Below are 19,097 nucleotides of genomic sequence, written 5' to 3'. Positions count from 1 at the left end.
GCTCCCACATGAGCTGGGACCCATGTACATATTATCAGTATACCCATTTGTTTACTCCTGCCATGGGTTTGTAGCACCTCATAAAGCAGGTATTGTCTGCTACGTGATATAAAGGACTGGAGACCCTTAGCACTGCACATGAATCAGAGCAAATAACTACTCTTTCTGGCTTAACTTCCTCCACCCACTGCAATGCCAACAGTATGGCCATCAGCCCTGCCATATATACAGCCAGATGATCTGTAATACGTTTCCTGACTTTCACCCCACATTCCTGCACTACAAACGCTGACCCAGTACTTCCTGTCCTTGGATATTTTGAACGGTCTGTGCAACAAAATCCTGATACACAGTATCCAGAAGACTATTACAACAAATCAGATTGCTCAACACCCTCCCTATCTTTCTGTAGTCTCTACAATACTTCAAGATATACAACTGGAGGAAGGAGTAGCCATCTATTCTATAAGCGAAAATTGATTGGTCACTTTGCTGTGATTGCCTTACTTTGATTGGTTAGCACGCTTCCTCGATACAACGTAGCTCCATCCTCGTTCTTGTAGCATAGCTAGCTAAATGAAACTGAAAACATTGCCATTGAGGTGAGCAAAATGATATTTTCTACGAGTAATTTGGTTACATTCAAGACATGTGTACGCACTTTTTGCCAGAAAACGCCTGTTTGTTGGATAGGAGGACCAGAGCAGGGCACTGCATCATTGCAAAATAATAATAACTAACGTTATCTGATAACGTTAGTTAGCTAACAGTTAGATAGGTGAAACAAACCTTGTGTTAGCTTTTATTTTTTTCTATTAATTAAAATAATACAATATTTCATGGTTTTGCAGTTGAGTTCGCAATGTAGGATTTACGTGCTACTCATGGCTATCTTGACATTTGTAGGTTTAACTAGCTAGCTAAATAACGGTAGCTAGATTAGCTAACTAACGTTAGCTAGCTAGTTAGCTTTTTACAGCAACAGACTAACTACTTAACTTTTGCTGGCACTTATTGTTGTCACATTGCCTATACTCTTCCCACAGCCAATAGTATTTGCTAAATGGGTAGCTATGTACCCCGATGGATAAAACGGATTGGATAGGTAAACATTGTGTGGAAAGTTCCACCTAGAGTGCAATATGATTACCAAGAAAGTTTCTAGACCTACCTCGATCAAGTGTAACGTTAGGGGCTTGATGTGAATATTGGAGTTTGATACAGAATCAATAACCCTACCTCCTTGTTTTTGTAGGAAACAAACTCGATTGATTGTCAAACCAATCCCAGAGGGTCAAGTGTACAGAACCAGCAATGCAGATTACTGCTTAACGTTCATCTGTGGCAGTGTCAACAGTCAGTGGGCCACCTACCTACCTACCTACCTACCTGTCTAAGGAACATTAGAGATTGACTGAGACAACAGTAAGGTTTGACCACAGGGGTCAGAAGGGCTGAAGATGGCTGGGTTCCTGGACAACTTCCGCATGCCGGAGTGTGAGTGCATCGACTGGGGGGAGAGGAGAAATACCCTTGCATCTATCGTCGCCGGAGTCCTGGTAAGTGCTGGGGCATGAAAGTGTGTGTGACTACACATGTCCTGGCAATACCACAACAAAACTCAATAGTGGGAGATTCCAGCGATTATGGATGTTAATTTTGCATGCAAAATCACAACTTAAATGTCTCACAGAATGAACAAACAAAATATAAATGAAACTTTTGTCTGCCTATAGTTCCTCTTGTAAATATTGACATGTTGGAGAAATAAAGCAAATAAGAAGCATTATTGATGTTACATAAAATGGACATACTGACATTACAAAAAATACTTTGCGTGAGCCACGTCAGTTAGCATTATTTGAATGAACATCCCACATTACTATGGAAATCCGTCATCAATTAATAGAACATTTCTAAATACCATGGAAATTATTGCATCACAATACCAGGAAGCCATTGCAACTGTACACACGAGTTTACCAGTCAATTGCTAGGGTTCGGAGCTTCCAAGCCCATTCTATTCATTTTTATTTCTATGGTCCCAAGCCTGTCCTGGGGATGGGATCAGGGAGGGTAACCAAACCTAGCCTGGGAGGAGATTGTGGGAGAATTGAGGAGGGTGATGCGGAGGGCAGTGTGGCTGATGAAGCTCCACACTCTCAGCATATGAGGGCTGATGATGTGAAGAGTACATGGTGTGTACTGCATCATGTGGTGCACTACCCTCAACAGTGTTTTGCCAGACCCTAGGGTAGTAGTCGGTGCTGTGTACTGTATAGCTGAGTTGAGGTGGGCCTGGTAGAGCTGTGCTGTGATTGGCCTGGTCTGTTGTGCTGTGCTTAGGCAGGCCTGGTCTGGAAACATGGGAAGGAGTTTGTAAGGGGAATTGAAGAGGGTGGTGTGGAGGGCAGTGTGGCCGGCGATGCTCCAAACTCTGTGTAGGGCCTCTGACTGCGTACGGCTTCGGCATAGCTCAGTGTATCTGCATGCAGTTCCTGGGAGATAAGTGGTAAAAGGTGGTGTGGTGGGCAGTGTTGCTGGCTGTTCTCCAGTCTCTGTGAGGTGCCACTGGATGCAGGTCTAAACGTGCATCTGATTTGTCTCAGGGCTGGTCTGCTGCTCCTGTGGGGTGAAGTGGACTGGCCACCCAGAGCAACATCCTGGCGAAGGTGGGGACAGCCTCTTTGAGCAAATGTACATTATCATACAGGCAGTCCAAACTACTGGTGGGAAGTTGGGCCAATTTTACATTTGGTAATTTAGCACAGTCCCAGGAGAAGCTGGCATTTATCCTCTAGATGGTGGCAGGTTGAAAATCTCTCCTCCGGAGCAGGGTGGATATTACAATCATCACATCAGGTAAGGTGGTAGAGGCCCGCTCCAACACCCTCCCAAGTGATGTGGCCACCATCTCCTGTTGAGCGTGCAGGTCATTGGTTCCAGTATGTACAATGATAAGGCTCGGTGAACCAAGCTGGGCCACGGTCAGGAGCTCCATGGCTCTCTCAGATGTGGGGCACCGCAACTTTGCCACTACTCTTTTCTCTTTTTTTTTTTTTTTTTTTTCTTTTTTCCATTTTCCATTGGAGTCCATCATCAAAACAATGTCAGGCTTCTTCTCAAGCCTGTGGAGGATGGCAGGAGTAGGAGCAATCGCAGGCCGTGAGACTGGGGTGGAGGGGGTCAGCTGAGTTGGCGGATTGGTTGGTTGGTTGGTTGATGGGTCCTTGTTCAACAGTTTACTGGGTCCTAGGTTTATACTGGAATTAAGGAGTTGGTGGTGGTGGCTGACCAATTCCTGCCTTAGATCTTATAGCTCCTTCTGCAGGTTCCTGGTGATGTCTTATATTGACAGTGGTGGACAGTTCCTCTCATACTCTGCGCACTTCCATCCATCCTGAGATACTGGTTGTCCTCCTCAACACACCTGATAGCATACTGCAATTCCCGGATTTCATCCAGATGCTGACGCACCAGGCTGAGCTTCTCCACTCTGAGATGCTGTGATACTGCAGGTTTCACATGTGACAGTGGCATGCTGAGGGGCAATGTCTGCTTCAGGCGGTGGAAGAGAGATCGATGCATGCTCAGGTATCTTTTACAGGGAATCGCCCTAGTACAGAAATAAACTAGCACGTCCAGGCAATGCTTATGAGATGAAATCTGCCGCCAAACAGTGAAAGAAGATGTGACATTCATGTCACAGAGAAATCAAAACAGAGTTCCATTGATTGGAGAGAGAGAGAGAGCATCGTCACACAGCTAGCGTTCTCTTGGTGCTTGTTTTCATCTCAATTATCAGAAGTGTGTAGGAAAGGGCCTCCTGCATGGATAATGCGCCATTGTTCTTTCACCTGCCTTTTGTCATTCGGTTGGCGGTGGACAATTCACCTCATAGAGTGCCAGAGATGAGCTACTCATTCAAAAACACCTTCGGGCAGTTGCAAATTATTTGCAAAAAAAAACAGTTTTTTTCTACGTTTTCTCAGTATGGGCTCAATTTCATTTGCTGCTTTCACTTCCATTGCAGGCTAAATATTAGTGATGGAGAATAAAATGAATACAGTTACATATCACAATATTCATTTTTGACAATACTATATCTATTTGACTCCCAAGTATCAACTTAAAAAATATATATATATATATCTCAAACTCAGGAAAAAAAAGAAACGTCAACTGTGTTTATTTTCAGCAAACTTAACATAAATATGAAATGTAAATATTTGTATGAACATAAAGTGAACAAGTTCCGCAGATATGTGACTAACAGAATGGAATGTGTCCCTGAACAAAGGGGAGGGGGGTGAAAATCAAAAGTAACAGTCAGTATCTGATGTGGCCACCAGCTGCATTAAGTACTGCAGTGCATCTCCTGCTCATGGACTGCACTAGATTTGCCAGTTCTTGCTGTAAGATATTACCCCACTCTTCCACCAAGGCACCTGCAAGTTCCCGGACATTTCTGGGGGAATGGCCCTAGCCCTCACTCTTCGATCCAACAGGTCCCAGACGTGCTCAATGGGATTGAGATCCGGGCTCTTCGCTGGCCATGGCAGAACACTGACATTCCTGTCTTACAGGAAATTACGCACAGAATGAGGAGTATGGCTGGTGGCATTGTCATGCTGGAGGGTCATTTCAGGATGAGCCTGCAGGAAGGGTACCACTTAAGCGAGGAGGATGTCTTCCCTGTAACGCACAGCGTTGAGATTGGCTGCAATGACGACAAGCTCAGTCCGATGATGCTGTGACACACCACCCCAGATTGACGGACCCTCCACCTCCAAATCGATCCCGCTCCAGAGTACAGGCCTCGGTGTAACGCTCATTCCTTCTACGATAAACGCGAATCCGACCATCACCACTGGTGAGACAAAACCGCGACTCGTCAGTGAAGAGCACTTTTTGCCAGTCCTGTCTGGTCCAGCGACGGCGGCTTTGTACCTATAGGCGACGTTGTTGCCGGTGGTGTCTGGTGAGGACCTGCCTTACAACAGGCCTACAAGCCCTCAGTCCAGCCTCTCTCAGCCTATTGTGGACAATCTGAGCACTGATGGAGGGATTGTGCGTTCCTGGTGTAGCTCAGGGAGTTGTTGTTGCCATCCTGTACCTGTCCCGCAGGTGTGATGTACCGATCCTGTGCAGGTGTTGTTACACGTGGTCTGCCACTGCGAGAACGATCAGCTGTCTGTCCTGTCTCCCAGTAGCGCTGTCTTAGGCGTTTCACAGTACGGACATTGCAATTTATTGCCCTGGCCACATCTGCAGTCCTCATGCCTCCTTGCAGCATGCCTAAGGCACGTTCACGCCGATGAGCAGGGACCCTGGGCATTTTTCTTTTGGTGTTTTTCAGAGTCAGTAGAAAGGCCTCTTTAGTGTCCTAAGTTTTCATAACTGTGACCTTTATTGCCTACCGTCTGTAAGCTGTTAGTGTCTTAACGGCCGTTCCACAGGTGCATGTTCATGAATTGTTTTTGGTTCATTGAACAAGCATGGGAAATGGTGTTCAGACCCTTTACAATGAAGATCTGTGAAGTTATTTGGATTTTTACAAATCGTCTTTGAAAGACAGGGTCCTGAAAAAGGGAATTTATTTTTTTGCTGTGTGTGTGTGTGTGTGTGTGTGTGTGTGTGTGTGTGTGTGTGTGTGTGTGTGTGTGTGTGTGTGTGTGTGTGTGTGTGTGTGTGTGTGTGTGTGTGTGGGAGTGAGTGAGAGCAATATGTTTGGAATATTAAATTGCAATCAAAGTGCGGTATCGAATCGCAATACATATCATATCGGCACCTAAGTATAATATTGTGATAATATCGCATTGTGCTCTTTGCTGGGGTCCAGCGACATTCTACTCCAAAATACATGAAAATGTAATTATGTTGACACCATCTGAAATATAACGAATGTGCGCCACTGCACTGTAGGGAGATGATGATGAGCTCTCTTTTGCGCCACTGCTCGCTCTGTTTGCTACAAGTAACTTGTCACTCTGATCTTAAAGCTATAGTGTGAGATGTTAGCAATTAAGCAATTAAGCACTTGTTCTACTTACCCAGAGTCAAATGAACGCATGGGTACGTAATCTTATGTCTCTGCGTGAAGGTTGAAGGTAGTTTTGCGAGCCATTGCTAACTAGCGTTAGCGCAATAGCTACATGCTAGCTGTTCCCAAAGACTTCCAGTCATTGCGCTAACGCTAATAACGTCCTTCAAAACGGCATGCAGAGACATGAACTCATGGATACTACTTTTATTTGACTCTGGGTAAATGGAACAAGGGCTTAAATCTCACACTATTCCTTTAAAAGTGAGTCTTGGCAGAAATGTATAGAATAAATGTAAATTCTATATTTTTTGGGAGTGACGGCAGCGATTTAGCAGTGGTGGTCCACCGCTTCTAAATGAATATGGGGAAATACTGAGATCTGTTGGAGACACGCACACTCACACTCGCAGACAGTAACTAGACAACTCTGTCAACCATGGAACAGCACATTGAGAGCTGTTGTATTTACATAATGCTATATGTCTAGGCACAGCAAGGCAGCGTTGGCCCCAGGCAGCAGCTCTTGAATAAAGAATGAGGAAGAAACTGAAATAATATCTGTTCTGCTTTCATTCAAATGCTGTCTGCCACAGCAGGATGATAGACAACTTTATTCAAGTGAACATTTAGTGAGAAACATCAAACCCTTCAAGACAAAGCTGACAGTACAGAATGTTTCTCTCTCTGCCTTGGTACAATTTTTTGGGGCAGTGTTAATGAATTTGTTTTCTTTGTACTTTGATACAGCCTAAGTTGTTAGACTTCAATTGAATAACTGAACAGTGCATACTACAGACCTACATTATTTAGTTGTACCCTTCTCCCTCTAAACAAACTCTGTTTCTCTCTCTCTCTCTCTCTCTCTCTCTCTCTCTCTCTCTCTCTCTCTCTGTGTCTCTCTCTCTCTCCGTGTCTCTCTCTCTCCGTGTCTCTCTCTCTCTGTGTCTCTGTGTCTCTCTCTCTCTCTCTGTGTCTCGCTCTGTGTCGCTCTCTCTCTCGCTCTGCCTCTCTCTCTCTCGCTCTGCCTCTCTTTCTCTCGCTCTGCCTCTTTCTCTCTCTCTCGCTCTCTCTCTCTCTCTCTCTGTGTCTCTCTCTCTCTGTGTCTCTCTCTCTCTGTGTCTCTCTCTCTCTGTGTGTCTCTCTCTCTCTCTCTGTGTCTCTCTCTCTCTCTGTGTCTCTCTCTCTCTCTGTGTCTCTCTCTCTCTGTGTCTCTCTCTCTCTGTGTCTCTCTCTCTCTGTGTCTCTGTGTCTCTCTCTGTGTCTCTCTCTGTGTCTGTCTCTGTCTTTCTCTCTCGGTGTGTCTGTCTCTCAGTTCTTCACTGGTTGGTGGATCATGATAGATGCAGCCGTGTCCTACACAACCCAGGAGATGAACCCTGCCGTCCACACGTGTGGAGTCTTCGCCACTATAGCCTTCTTCATGTGAGACACAAACACAGGCAGACAGACAGACAGACAGTAAGTATTAGTACAAGCACCCACACAGTGTGTTTTTGTGTGTTTTTCCAGGATCAATGCAGTGTCTAATGGCCAGGTGCGAGGTGATACCTATGGAGAGGGATGCTTCGGCAGGACCGGTTGGTTTGGCTTGAGATGCAAATCTATTAGAGGTCGACCGATTATGATTTTTCAATGCCGATACCGATTATTGGAGGACCCCAAAAAAAATACCGATGCCGATTAATCGGCCGATTTTTTTATATATTTGTAATAATGACTATTACAACAATACTGAATTAACACTTAATTAAACTTAATATAATACATCAATAAAATCAATTTAGTCTCAACTAAATAATGAAACATGTTCAATTTGGTTTCAAAAATGCGAAAACAAAGTGTTGGAGAAGAAAGTAAAAGTGCAGTATGTGTCATGTAAAAAAGCTAACGTTTAAGTTCCTTGCTCAGAACATATGAAAGCTGGTGGTTCCTTTTAACATGAGTCTTCAATATTCCCAGGTAAGAAGTTTTAGGTTGTAGTTATTATAGGACTATTTCTCTCTATACCATTTGTATTTCATATAACTTTGACTATTGGATGTTCTAATAGGTACTTTAGTATTGCCAGCCTAATCTCGGGAGCTCATAGGCTTGAAGTCATAAACAGCGCAATGCTTGAAGCACAGCGAAGAGCTGCTGACAAATGCAGGAAAGTGCTGTTTGAATGAATGCTTAAGAGCCTGCTGCTGCCGCCTACCACCGCTCAGTCAGACTGCTCTATCAAATCATAGACTTAATTATAATATAATAACACACAGAAATACCAGCCTTAGGTCATTAATATGCTCAAATCCGGAAACTATCATTTCGAAAACAAAACGTTTATTCTTTCAGTGAAATACGGAACCGTTCCGTATTTTATCTAACGGGTGGCATCCCTAAGTCTAAATATTGCTGTTACATTGCACAACCTTCAATGTTATGTCATAATTATGTACAATTCTGGCAAATTAATTACGGTCTTTGTTAGGAAGAAATGGTCTTCACACAGTTCGCAACGAGCCAGGCGGCCCAAAATGCTGCATATACCCTGACTCTGCTTGCACAGACCGCAAGAGAAGTGACAATTTCCCTAGTTAAAAGAAATTGTTAGCAGGCAATATTAACTAAATATTCAGGTTTAAAAATATTTACTTGTGTATTGATTTTAAGAAAGGCATTGATGTTTATGGTTAGGTACATTGGTGCAACGACAGTGCTTTTTTCGCGAATGCGCTTGTCAAATCACCTGTTAGGCGAAGTAGGCTGTGATTCAATGACAAATTAACAAGCACCGCATCGATTATATGCAACGTAGGACAAGCTAGATAAACTAGTAATATCATCAACCATGTGTAGTTAACTTGTGATTATGTTAAGATTGACAGTTTTTTTTATATGATACGTTTAATGCTAGCTAGCACCTTACCTTGGCTCCTTGCTGCACTTGCATAACAGGTAGTCAGCCTTCCACGCGGACTCCTCGTGGAGTGCAATGTAATCGGCCAAAATCGGTGTCCAAAAATGCCGATTACCGATTGTTATGAAAACTTGAAATTGGCCCTAATTAATCGGCCATTCCGATTAATCGGTTGACCTCTAATATGTATGGCTACATATATGTCAAGAATGTTACTGTGTGTTTATGTCTACGTTTTAGGGATGATACTTGGCTGATAGCCAATACTACTTTTCCTTGTGAGATAAAAGGCAGTTGTATATTTATCATGTTGAGTGGAGGCTTTCCTTGCGGCTGTCTCTGCAGGAGCTCGTCTTTGGCTGTTCATCGGTTTCTTGGTGATGTTCGGCTCCCTCATCGCTTCCATCTGGATCCTGTTTGGAGGATTTGTGGTTCCCAGTGAGTCATGTTGCTTTCTCTCTCCCGCTCTTTCTTCTGGGTTTTCTGTCTCTCTTTTACAAAGCCCCTAAAAGTCCAGCCGGAATGACCTTTCTCCCTTTTCCTGACTTGTGTGTGTCCAGAGAGGTGTAAATACTGGTTGGTTGGCCACAGTGCTGCTGACTCTCTAATTGCTGGTAGCGATGAGTCTTCCCCTGTATCTGATGCACTGATCCACACAACACAACCTCATCATCCTGCCACAGATAGTGAGATAGAGCTGAAACCCATTTGCCCACATTCACTCTGGATGGTTGGTTTCAATCACCATGACACTGACTCCTCTTTTACAGTCTCTCCCTTCTGCTCTGCTCTGCAGTCCCCCACTTCTTCTCCTCCCACTTCTTCTTCTCCCTCAGTATTCCACGTTAGCAACCACCGCCATCAGCCACCATATTTCCTGACTTCATCCTTTCAGTCATTATTTCTGGTCACAGTCTTACACCTGAACAGTACAACCCTTCATTATCTCTCCTGTTCACCCTGTTGGGACTGGCTACAGAATAGAAAAGTCTCTCTCTCTCATTAATTCAGATGGTGGAGGTAGTGGTATGGTAGTATAGTCTATATTTAGAGCTCATTACCTCCGTATTCCATATTGCTTTTAGTCAGGTTGGAGGAGGCTGAGATCCTCCCCTGCTCTTGATTAAATGGTTTGACTAGGAAGGTATTATCTGCTGGTTACGTCTTTTGAAGAATCCAAATAATATTTTTGTCGGTAAGCCATGTGTATTTTTCTATCAGCCTGGGGTTGAAATGGGTTTCAGTAGTTGGTCTTTATGTGCTGTCCAGCTCTCTTCTTTATTTGCCAACGTCTTTCATTTTTATAATGTTCCTACTGTGATGCGTTTTTATACTAATGGCCATTTTCTCTCTCCCCCTCCCCCCTTTTCTTTGTAGAGAAAGACATGTATCCAGGACTGGCAGTGTTCTTTCAGAATGCTTTGATATTTTTCAGGTAAGTATGCCGAAGACGTTGATAAAAGTGTAGTTTGATGGACCTTGTCTGGTGTTATGTATCACTCTATTGTCAGACAAGAAGAAACCAGGAAATGAGAGTAACTAAGTGCCCTTTCATCAGGATGCAGTTTTTTGGGCCAGATCAATAATATATGCCATTTAGCAGACGTTTTTATCCAAATCGACTTTTAGTCATGTTCATAAATTTTTTACGTATGGGTGGTCCTGGGAATCAAACCCACTATCCTGGCGTTGCAAGAGCCGTGCTCTACCAACTGATCTACAGTTGACCACAAAAATGATTGTCCAAAACTATCATTCCACGATTACTGCAGGTATATTATGGACAATTTGTGAAAGTACAATCTGAAAAGCTTACGTGTTGCCCTCTTTTTTTATTCTTTTTTTCTAGCACGCTGATCTACAAGTTTGGACGAACCGAGGATTTGTGGACTTAGAGCTCTCTGCATAGTACATCCCTAACCCCATCTCCCCAACACACACACACACACACTCACTCTCTGGGGTACTATCATTGTTTTTACCAGAGTCAAGGCCAACTGACTAATACCACTCAGCTCTCATCTACAATGTTCAATATAGTAGCATATGTATTACCATTATACGCCTACCTATGGACATCGGAGTAATGTACTGTGTCAAACTAGCCTCTGCCGAGTATAGGCTATTTGTTTTTCTCCGCTCATCTTTCATGTAGTCTTGATTAGAGGAATGATAATGTCTTAGATTGGCATTCCTTAGAGGTACCCCTCCATAACTGGGCCCTGAAGTTCAGCCATATTCACATACTGGGCATTAGATTTATGCTTTTGACTAAAACAGTTTTACAGTATTGTAACACTGTGGGACAATTCACACTTTGTCAAATGTTATCATGACATTTGTTTCATTTTTATCCCCCCCATATTCCAGAGCACCTCTGAAGTATTATTGTTTTGCCCTCAAGTGATTCACCATCTCCCGAAGATTGTTTATTTATGTAAATACATATATTGTAAGAGCTAGAGGCTTTCACGCGTCCAAAAAGTTGGACCTGGGGATTTTCTACCCAGACCGGATATGCATAAATATTTTTTTTTTAATATAGAGACCCGTTCCGTATAGACCTGGTCAGATCCAGACCCGATCCGAGTGAGGGAAGCAGCAGAAAAGGCTACTTTATTAACTGGCGCTGATAAAGCGTGAGGGAGAGGAGGTAGAGATAGGTGCCGCTCTAGCAGGGGCCGTGCCTGCTGTGTGTTCTGTGGCAACTGTGAGTGAGTGAGCGAGTGAGAGAGAGAGACGACAGACCGCAACCAACCAAGCCGTCTCGCGCTGTAGTAGACTAATAGCTGGTATATCATCAAATATGATTACGTAGTACCTGTCTTGACTGCATCAAACCGGCTAATTGAGGCTGCATGCGCTTTCTCGTCCTAAACAGTTAAACTACAACTCCATTCAAAATATTAAGTAGCAGCCTATTCTAGGTCATTGTATCTATCCTTCACCTTTTAACTTTTAATTCCGTCATTTTAATTCCATCTTCCATTGATTAGATATCTCCTAACTTTTGCCACACGGAGGCTCTATGACTGTAGCCTATTGCCGCATTGATGACTTATGATTGGCCAACAACAACAAGCTTCACGCGCCAATATTATGAAAAGCAAGAGCAGCAGCGTAAATTATACAATTTCTAATTTTCTCTCTCTCCTGCAGCAGTCGCGTTTGGATCGGTACGGGTCCCACCGGTCAAGTCACTTAAAATTGACACATACCCATGACCATTAGATCCGACTAAGACCCTTGATATTTAGAATTCTGGATGGTCCAGGGATCGGGTGTCTGGTATTCGGGTACAGGTGGAGACCTCTAAGAGCACATGTTATCACTGGGAACAAAGCTTTTTGATTGATCTGCTCTAAATTCCATTTTAGCAAGTTATTATCATCTATCACTTTTATCACATGCACTGGATTATATCAAAGCGTTTATGGGAAGCCATATATATTTTAAGCAAAGCGTTTATGGGAAATTTGTCTGCTTCAAACTACGATCAGTTCCTGTTTGTTTTAAATGGGGTAGCTGTCGTTCTGTCTCAGGATTCGTCATTTTTGAAGTCTTGTTTTATTTATTTTTTAGGTCCAAAGCATTTTTTTCTATCGTCGTTCCTTTCAGAAAGTGACAAAGAATCTTTATATGAACAAAAGTAATCTTTTAACAGTCGTCGTTATCATAGCAAAGTTCCCCTCGCCCATTTAAACAATGTTTCTGTATTCTACAAATTGAGTTCTCATCCAAAATAACACTAGTTTAGGTACAGTGAGATCCTGCATCTGAATCCCATACTATTATGTATACTACGGTACTACCCCACAGATTGTGCAATAGCGGGCCTATCCTGCATCTCAAAAATGCTTAAGTAGATAAAGAAGGGTATGTGCATGATGTCACAGTCACATTAGCACTTTGCATCAGCCAGCCCAAAGCATGCTGGGACGTATCAGCTCCGTAATAACCATTTACGCCAATATTCAAGGCAATAGCTGAAGAAAAGGGTCAAGCATGTATGGTAGTAGACAAGTGGCTCCTTTTTCTAGTGTTGCTATCGACTACCTCATCCCCTTTGTGTGATAGCTGTTCCATTTAGCAGCCATGTGAGTCAGACTGCCCTGGTACTCACCCCTTCACCTGTTTAAAAAAAAAAAAAAAGACATGTCAATCTGAAGCACCAGGGCTGTGCTAGCTATGTATTTTTAAAAAGGGAACAAATTTGGAAGGCATTATTATAAGGATTTGGCGTCAGGTCACTGTTGAGCTAGAGGTGGATGAATATGGCTGATCGCGGTCCGTAAACTGGAGCTTGGTAGCTGGGGATAATGTTTTTGTCTGGTGGTGAGTAGTTGACCAGATACGGGCTGAAAAAAAAAAAAAAACTCAGTCCCCAAAGTAGCTAAAATTAACAGAAGGAAATTTAGGTGTGAAATCCTAATGGGAAAAGTATTTTTAAGTAGCATTGACAGATGCAGCATGATTGGTTGGTTCTTGACTTCCAAGAGAAGTAAACACAGATGACTTTTGACTTGTCTGAATTTTTCATGTCGTCTGCTAAGCATCCAATGCTAATGACATGAATCTGTCGATCTGGATGTGAATGAGCTACAACCAGTGAACGAGAGGTCATTATGAAGTGTTTCAATGGGTTATATATGCTATTATACCCCCCCCAAAAATAACCACTTTCAATTTGTAAAAAGGGGAAGTGTTACAGGGTACTGATTCATCAAGCGTTTTGTAGTTCTCTGTCCTTGATCATTGATTTACTCTGTTCAAATTTAACGACAAGACGTGGAATAAATGGTCACGTAATCTGCTTCAATAAAAAAAACATTTTAAATGTAAAGTTTGGATGTTTCATGCTATGTTGAATTGCCTCTTGGAAGAGTATGTATGTTGATGAATGTGGTTGTTATTCTAGTCTACATTGCTTGTTCATGCTAGAAAACAGGAAGAGAAATTGAGGCAACATATCAAAATGGCTGTGTTCATTCATTTAAACCCAGTATCAAATAATTTGTAGGTCAAAGCCTTGGTACTTTCACATCAATGTAAAATATTCATTTTTACAGTTAAAAACAAAAGTCAATGTAACACACTTTTCCAATTTCACCTTGACTTGAACAGTTTTAGCATAAAGTAAGACAAAAAAAAAGTGAATACGTTCAATCAATATATTGCTAGAGGTAAATTTTCATATAAAGTGCAATCATAGATAGGACAAGTTCTTGAGACTTATGTCTGTTTTCACATTTTAATACAGCCCCTCAGCCAACTTTTGACCATGTATACCTCAAACTAATTTCATTGATTAGTAAATTACAATATGTGCCTTAACCTTGCTACTCGTACTTGTCTAATATGTTCAGTAAAGAAAACTGAAGAAATAGTGTGATATACACAGTTGAACATAGTAATCCCATTACCAAACATCCAAAAATGTTAAATGAAAGTCCTGGCCCAAGGTTCTGTCTTAAGCTGGATGACCTGATGACACATTATCAAAGGAATCATTACTGGGTAGGTCTAATTAGTGAGCCATACGCACCTGTCCCTGTCCTCTGCAGCAGAGCATACTAACATGCCTAGAGAAGTTACCAGATTCTTGTAAAATAGTTTGTAGCTGATGCAAGCAAGGGCTTCGGAGTGTAAACAGTCATAGGCCAACTACAGTTCATCTAAAATCCCAGTGAGTGTGAAAGGCTCATGTCTTGTCTGAAGTCACAGGATCAATGGATCATTGGTAATGATCTACAGGGCCAGAGGATGACTCCAGCTCAGTAGGCGAGTTAGTCCTGTTCTCTGTCAGACTGGTCCTCTTCACAGCAGACGATGGAGATGAGATCATGGATTTCTTCATAGGTCCTGGTTCTTGTGATGGACAGGGCCTGCTGGGGGAAGTCCCCTGAGAGGTACTGGAAAATGAACCAATCATGAAAGTTGATAGCGTTTAGCCCAGGGGATGTAAGGTACTTTAGACTCAATCATGGACACTCACTGACAGTTGTGACTGCTTCGTGTGATGTATTGTTGCCTCTACCTTCTTGCCCTTTGTGCTGTTCTCTGTGCCCAATAATAATTGTACCATGTTTTGTGCTGCTACGATGTTGTGTTGCTACCATGTTGTCATGTGTTGCTACCATGCTGTGTTTTCATGTGTTGCTGCCATGCTATGTTGTCTTAGGTCTCTCATGTAGTGTTATGGTGTCTCTCTTGTCATGATGTGTGTTTTGTCATGTTTTTTTTAAATCCTGGTCCCCATACCCGCAGAAGGCCTTTTGCCTTCTGGTAGGCCGTCTTTGTAAATAAGAATTTGTTCTTAACTGACTTGCCTAGTTAAATATAATAACATAATATAATAAAAAAATATATCAAGGTGCCTCACACTACAGAAACAGGAGATGGGCTCCTGCCCTATGGGACATTCTGGCTCGGACAAGGTAACTCATTTTATTTAAGCAGGGGAGTTCCATTTGTGTCTCACACTAAAGGTGTTAGAGGGGAATGAAAGAATATTGAGATATATAAACAGTGCAAAAAAAATACTTTTTCAGGACCCTGTCTTTCAAAGCTAATTTGTAAAAATACAAAAAATGTCACAGATCTTCATTGTAAACACTTGCTCCCATGCTTTTTCAATGAACCATAAACAATTAATGAACATGCACCTGTGGAACGGTCGTTAAGACACTAACAGCTTACAGACGGTAGGCAATTAAGGTCACAGTTATGAAAACTTAGGACACTAAAGAGGCCTTTCTACTGACTCCGAAAAACACCAAAAGAAAGATTCCTAGGGTCCCTGCTTATCTGTGTGAACGTGCCTTAGGCATGCTGCAAGAAGGCATGAGGACTGCAGATGTGGCCAGGGCAATAAATTGCAACGTCTGTACTGTGAGACACCTAAGACAGCGCTACAGGGAGACAGGACAGACGGCTGATCGTTCTCGCAGTGGCAGACCACGTGTAACAACACCTGCACAGGATCGGTACATCCGAACATCACACCTGCGGGACAGGTACAGGATGGCAACAACTCCCCGAGTTACACCAGGAATGCACAATCCCTCCATCAGTGCTCAGACTGTCTGCAATAGGCTGAGAGAGGCTGGACTGAGGGCTTGTAGGCCTGTTGTAAGGCAGGTCCTCACCAAACATCACCGGCAACAACGTTGCCTATGGGCACTAATCCACCGTTGCTGGACCTGCCAGGACTGGCAAAAAAGTGCTCTTCACTGACGAGTCGTGGTTTTGTCTCACCAGGGGTGATGGTCGGATTCGCGTTTATCGTCGAAGGAATAAGCGTTACACCGAGGCCTGCACTCTGTGGTGGGTCCATCATGGTCTGGGGCGGTGTGTCACAGCATCATCGGACTGAGCTTATTGTCATGGCAGGCAATCTCAATGCTGTGCGTTACAGGGAAGACATCCTCCTCCCTCATGTGGTGCCCTTCCAGCAGGCTCATCCTGACATGACCCTCCAGCATGACAATGTCACCAGCCATACTCCTCATTCTGTGCGGGATTTCCTGCAAGACAGGAATGTCAGTGTTCTGCCAGGGCCACCGAAGAGCCCGGATCTCAATCCCATTGAGTACGTCTGGGACCTGTTGGATCGGAGGGTGAGGGCTAGGCAATTCCCCCCAGAAATGTCCGGGAACTTGCAGGTGCCTTGGTGGAAGAGTGGGGTAACATCTCACAGCAAGAACAGGCAAATCTGGTGCAGTCCATGAGGAGGAGAAGCACTGCAGTACTTAATGCAGCTGGTGGCCACACCATATACTGACTGTTACTTTTGACCCCCCCTTTGTTCAGGGACACATTATTCCATTTCTATTAGTCACATGTCTGTGGAACTTGTTCAGTTTATGTCTCAGTTGTTGAATCTTGTTATGTTCAGACAAATATTTACACGTTAGGTTTTCTCAAAATAAACGCAGTTGACAGTGAGAGGACATTTCTTTTTTTGCTGAGTTTACATATACCCTGATGACCAGATCCTGTTATCACATGAAACATTCATTTCACAGGACATAGACGTACCTCACGATAGTGGTCTGGTAGCTGTAGTGGGGGTCGAAGGAACTGTTTAAATTTCTTATGGTGCCTGTAGATGAACGCAAGGCCCACTACCAAGAATCCCAACAGCATGGTAAGGGTCACACTGATAGCCACAATCCTGGTATGCCTTGTCCTTTCTGTACAGGAACATAAAGAAAGAGCAAGAGAGAAAGGTGGCATGATTAGTTACTAGGTGAAGTGTTAACAGAGGATAAGATTATGGTAACGACAAGTGAACTCGTACAAAGAAAAACTGGTTGAGCCTTACTTACTTGACTCTGGGATGGATACACACTGTAGGGAGCTAGAGGTTCCAAAGGGCTTGTGGTAACAGACATAGCGGACCTGTACACAGTACCTCCCCCCAATCTCCAGACCTCGGAGGGTCTCAGGGGATTTGGAGACATACTCCTGGTAAAACAAGAGTAGAGAAAGGCACATCAACTCATCTCTGACCACACATATCACCTTACAGCAGTGGTTGTCACCAAAGCTAGTCCTACAGAGATGCAGGCTTTTTGTTCCAGCACTAAAATACCAGATATCCTGCCAAATAATTGCCAAGACCTTGGATGAATTAGGTGTTTCAGTGCTGCGTTGGATAAAAGGCCTGGCTACCCATGCTACTCACTTCGAGCTTCTCCCCCTCTCTACCGTAGTTGACCACGTAATGACAATGGTCCCCATGTTCATCCCAGAGACAGTTTTTCCCAATGTTGACCATCAGGAATCCTGCCTGTGGTTTTATCTGGACTACAGGGCTGCAGGAATCAGCTGGGTGGGCTAGAGAAAGAGAAGTGGTGAAAACATGATTTTAAATACAGTTGGTCAAGCTTTCTAAACCACACTTCTTCCAGTGTGCTGGCCTTCTGATGTAGCAGAGAAAGCCTTGGACATGAAATAAAGCAGGTCAGCTCCAATTGTATCTAATTTATCAGGAGTGAAGTGAACTGATCCGTTCCCATGGCTACAGGCTCAGATTGCTCCGGAGGTGCGGTTCCCTTCGCTGAACCCAGACATGCACCATCTACCAAGAATCCCAACAGGATGGTAACGGATCAGTTGTTTGATAGACCCAACAGGATATTGTTTGATAGACCCACAGGCCTATGTTCATCAGTGCCTGTGTCAGTGTCTCTGGTCACATGATCAGGAAAAGTGGCAGAACGTTCTGGAATATGTTCTGACTGAGCACACCACCTGTAATTCACCATCCTTGCTAAAATGTGCCTTTAACACAAGAAAAATGATCCCATCTCCCAAAAATAGTGTTGCAGCCAGGTTGGTATTGTCTGCTACGTGAAGTCTAATACATTCAGGAATGTCTATCCGCATTTATAGCTAGTATAATAACATTTTCATGATTTTATGATAGATAAGGAAGTCATAGCCTGCTTACTAGCTACTCACAAACATGAATAAGAGTAGCCTAGCCTTCAAATCGAAAATAAAGAGGGAGGGAGAAAAGTGTTTTACCTTGTTTGATGACTTGACAGAGAGTCCAAAACGACAAAACACATTTCAGACACAACATTTTACTCGATCAATGAGCTGTATGCGACGGCAACATAATCTTATACATCACTACATTGTGACTAGCATTATAGCGAAACCTACGTGCAATTGAGAAAAACTATGTTCACGTCACTTCATCACAGCTACGACCGGGAAGCGGTGTTGCCAAGTCCAGGGAAACTCTAACCCACTAACCCCGGAAAACCCACCCACAAAGCCTGAAAAATACCCCCCAAAATAGTTTGGCAGCAAGAGGCGAGTTTCAGTCATCCATGAAACCCTTTTCCGTAACGTTATCGAGCTAATTAAGAATGATTTTTTTAAAGAAGTAAAATTTGTTTTTTTCATCTAAATAATAATTCTTGCAAGTTTAAGAATATTTCGCAAGAGAAAATATAAATCGCCCTTATTAAACTCTCCAGATCATTTTCCATCAATGGATGTCGATGTAACTTGTTTTGACTGCTATGATTAAACAATAAGGCCCTAGGAGGTGTGGTATATGGCCAATATACCACGGCTAAGGGCTGTTCTTTCAACATGTACCACAAACCCCTATGGAGCCTTATTGCTATAAAC

The 19,097-nt window shown here is 43.1% G+C and overlaps 2 protein-coding genes across 2 annotated transcripts; one reads left to right on the top strand and one right to left on the bottom strand.

Annotated features, from left to right (window-relative positions):
• Window positions 1-578: 578 nt before the first annotated feature.
• tm50b (Transmembrane protein 50B) lies at window positions 579-1,787 on the top strand. The gene is given in 2 exon segments (NM_001140820.2): window positions 579-602; window positions 1,256-1,787. A coding segment is annotated over 1 exon segment (117 nt). The 5' UTR covers window positions 579-602; window positions 1,256-1,460; the 3' UTR covers window positions 1,578-1,787.
• A 12,331-nt stretch (window positions 1,788-14,118) lies between these two features.
• On the bottom strand, window positions 14,119-18,661 carry ifngr2a (interferon gamma receptor 2a). Its single transcript, NM_001361121.1, has 5 exons — window positions 18,480-18,661; window positions 17,635-17,786; window positions 17,276-17,414; window positions 16,986-17,140; window positions 14,119-14,857 (listed from the first exon to the last, which is right to left on the bottom strand). The coding sequence occupies exons 1-5, from the start codon at window positions 18,535-18,537 to the stop codon at window positions 14,732-14,734; spliced, it is 630 nt and encodes a 209-aa protein (NP_001348050.1). The 5' UTR covers window positions 18,538-18,661; the 3' UTR covers window positions 14,119-14,731.
• Window positions 18,662-19,097: the final 436 nt, after the last annotated feature.

Source organism: Salmo salar, chromosome 21 (assembly GCF_965601325.2).
Source record: "Salmo salar chromosome 21, fSalSal1, whole genome shotgun sequence".
Lineage (NCBI taxonomy): Eukaryota > Metazoa > Chordata > Actinopteri > Salmoniformes > Salmonidae > Salmo > Salmo salar.
This window is presented reverse-complemented; position numbering and strand designations above follow the sequence as displayed.